We start from the raw sequence: 3,824 nt of genomic DNA on the forward strand, positions 1-3,824 counted from the left end.
CAAACACACATTCACACATACAAACACACATACAAACAAAAGCACACATACAAACACACACACACATAAAATACACACAAACAGGCACACACAAATACGCATATATACACTCATACACACGCATACATACACACATATACTCAAACAAAGTTGTATATGCAAACAAGCACTTCAAGTCATATAACTGCTCTTAAATGCAATAAACAGAGTAATAGTGTTCGAACATACATACACACATAAACACATGAACATGCATACAAACATAAAATGATACATAGGTATATACACATACATACTTACAAATAAACATACATACTTACAAATAAACATACATACTTATACACACACACACACACACACATACATATACACATACAAACACGCATCTTAACATCATACCAAATGAAAAAAATCGAACACTTGAACAAAAACAACACGTTCGCTATCAATTTCACCATAGAATACGCCTGGCGGTTCATCAAAAAATGTCTTTGAAACGCTAACAAATATGGTATAGGCACTCAAAACTGCACACAAAAGTTCACAACAACAAACAACACAAACATACATAAATTTATACATTTATACAAATGTACAAACCTATATACAAGTATAAACATACATTTATACAAACATTTAAACCCATATACAATTTCATCATACGTGTAATAAAGAGACAACATATGTGAACGCGTACAAATGTGAAGAAATCTCGTAAAAACAACACACATACTCAATCATACACACACACACACACACACACACACACACACACAAACAAACAAACAACACATACAAAACATACAAATACACACAAACACAAAAACATACGAACAAAAACACACATACAAACATGTATACAAACATATATATATATAAACGTATACAAACATATATATATAAACACGTATACAAACATGCAGAGCATAAAAACACACACAAACAAACATGCAAACACAAAAAAACATACAAACAAAAACACACATACAAACATGTATACAAGCACGTATACAAACATACAGAGAAGAGCAGCAAGGTTGCAGAGGTTGCAAAGGAAGCTGTGCAAGCATACAACCCATTTGACGTCATCAGTAGAAGCTATCGGCTTCTCTGTACGGGTCATTCATGAAAATACTTGTCGTTTGCATGTATGTTTGTATGTGCATGTAAATGTTTTATGTATGTTTGTATGTATACATGTTTGTATATGTATGTTTCCATATAGGTGGTATGTTTGCAAAAGCGATTTTGTATGTTTGTATAGTTTAATTAGTATGAATATTTGATACACTTTTGTTTGTATGTTTGTAATACTTGTGTATGTATTTGTATAGTTTGTATATATGTTTGTATGTATATATAGATTGTATGTGGAGTATGTGTATGTAACAAACATTTGAAAAAAAAAATTTCATGCAAATGACCAATCAAAATTTTTGTGTATTTTAAACATATCTGAACGATGTAATGTACTCTTTTGCCTTTTGAGTTATTGATATATGTATGTTGTGTGTGTGTAGAAGTATATGTGTGTGCAAGTGTTCGTGTTTATTGTGTATGTGTGTTTGTTTGTGTGTGTATGTATGTGTATTTATGAACTGGTTAATGATCGTTAGAATGTTTATGTTTGAAATCAACAAAATGATTTCTCGTGTTTGTCGAAAAGGTTTTTCAAGTCGTGTCTCTACTCTCTACCTTCATTTTTGATTGAATGTTTCTAAGACACAGTTTTTTTTCAATCTAAATGCTCATCATTTTTAATGGTAGATTCTGTGATGAGACTTCTGAGAATGAAAACAAATATAAAGAAAATGAATAATATTGATGAATGATGTTTACAATAATAAAAATTGATAATAATTTACACAAAAATGTGAATTGTTTATTGTCATCCTTAGTACAGTGTTTTAAATCGAATGACGAGGCGTGTGCAGACGAAAAAATGATGTGCTAAAAATAGCTTTACGAGTTCATGTCTTAAGTCATGATTTGATTTGTCATGTTTGATTTTTGGTTTGTTTGTCTGTGTTTTAATCTGCTTCTTTCTTTGTTTCTATGTATGTTTTTTGTCCATTTGTTTGTTTTATGTTTGTTTGTCTGTTTGATTGTTTGTCTTTTTTGTTTGTTTGTCTGTTTATCAGTCTGTCTGTCTGTTAGTTTTTATCATCTATGTAATTGCTTGCGTTGAGTTTTTGTTGAAATTTGCATAAAATAAATTTATTCTTCTATATCTCTGTATCTATAAATTGCATCGTTCGCGTTTTTAAAATTGTTTAATATGCGTTTTCGCGTGTATATATATATATGTATATATATATATATATATATATATATATATGTATGTATGTATGTATGTATGTGTGTGTGTATGTATGTATTTATGTATGCATGTATGTATTTGATTGTGTGAATAGTTTTTATATTGAATATGTGTTGATTTGTGTGTGTGTTTGCGTGTGTGTGTGTGCGTGTGTGTGTGTGTGTGTGTGTGCGTGCGTGTGTGTGTGTGTGGGAAATATTTTTACGTTTTGACGTAGTTAATGAGTCAAGTACAAAACGAAATATGAACTGAACTCAACAACTGCACTAAACTCTACGCAAGTTTATTGATTCAATGTAAAATGTGGAGTTAAACTTTAAACATTATGCGGCTTAATGTTTGTGTATACAAACATTCGTATATATACAAATGTTTTTTTTTGTCAACTAAATTACAAATGTTTGTATATACAAGTGCATGTATACGTAGAAACAACATTTGTATATATACTAACTTTTTGAGTTTGAATGTTGCAATTATTTTCTAAACGATATTAATTCTTTGTTTCCGTTCAAACAGAAAAGTTTTTTTCGAAAAATAAATTAATATCTATGCATTTTAACATTTTATTCACAGAGAAGTTGTTTTGTTGAATTCGAAGGAAGAAAAAAAAAATTTTTTTATCGTATTTTTTTATGGTATTCTTAGGTGACAGACACGTACAAATACACGAGTATTATAATTCTATAAACATTATAAACAGACAAAATACAAACACAATACAAACAACCGTAATATGCAAACAATAGATACAAACATGACATACAAGCAAAAGTTAAGAACATGATATACAAGCAATAAATACAAAAATATTATATCAAAATATTATCTTATACAAACGTGAAGGATACAAAAATGATATACAACATAATATACACACACAAAATACAAACATCACATACAAACATTATACAATACAAACTAGACACCATGCATAAAGGTACAATTAAAACAATACCCCACACACCCAAATGCTTAAAACTTTTCACTTTTAAATGAAAAAATAAAATGGTAATAATATTGTTTAATTGATTTAATTTATTAAAATTAATTAACTCCTATTCATTTCGTTTCCTTTCACAATTTATTTTTCTCAAATTAAAACAAATAATGAAAAAAATGAAAAATAAAAAACTATTTAGCAAAAAAAAAATCATTCATTCTAATAAGAAATCTCATTTGAATTAATCTAAAATAATGGCTATATAATGAGTGAATAATATGTATTAAAAGTTCACTTATTATTATTATTATTTAAGTATTATTATTTTTATTGTTATTATTATTATTATTATTTATTTATTTTTACTTTTTTTTTCTAACCTGTCTGTTTCTCTCGTCTGTTATCTGAGAGATTTTAATTTTTTTTCTGCCCATTTTTTATTGTCGGTTTTGTTGTTGTTATTATTATTGTTGTTATTAATTCTATTGTTGTTGACTTCGTTGTTGTTGTTGTTGTTGTTGTTAATGAGGATTATGTTGTTGTTATTAGTTTTATGTTATT

General features: G+C 27.9%; 1 protein-coding gene across 1 annotated transcript in view; it reads right to left on the reverse strand.

Annotated features, from left to right (window-relative positions):
- HELRODRAFT_84874 (hypothetical protein) overlaps window positions 1-3,697 on the reverse strand; it is a gene marked incomplete at both ends in the record, with an annotated part of 5,279 nt that extends 1,582 nt beyond the window's left edge. The window contains one exon of the mRNA XM_009025468.1: window positions 3,644-3,697. Within this exon, the coding sequence (XP_009023716.1) occupies window positions 3,644-3,697 (54 nt within the window). The remainder of the gene's footprint in view (window positions 1-3,643) is intronic.
- Between the last annotated feature and the right edge of the window lie 127 nt (window positions 3,698-3,824).

The sequence above is a fragment of the Helobdella robusta genome (genome assembly GCF_000326865.2).
Source record: "Helobdella robusta unplaced genomic scaffold HELROscaffold_42, whole genome shotgun sequence".
Taxonomy (NCBI): Eukaryota; Metazoa; Annelida; class Clitellata; order Rhynchobdellida; family Glossiphoniidae; genus Helobdella; species Helobdella robusta.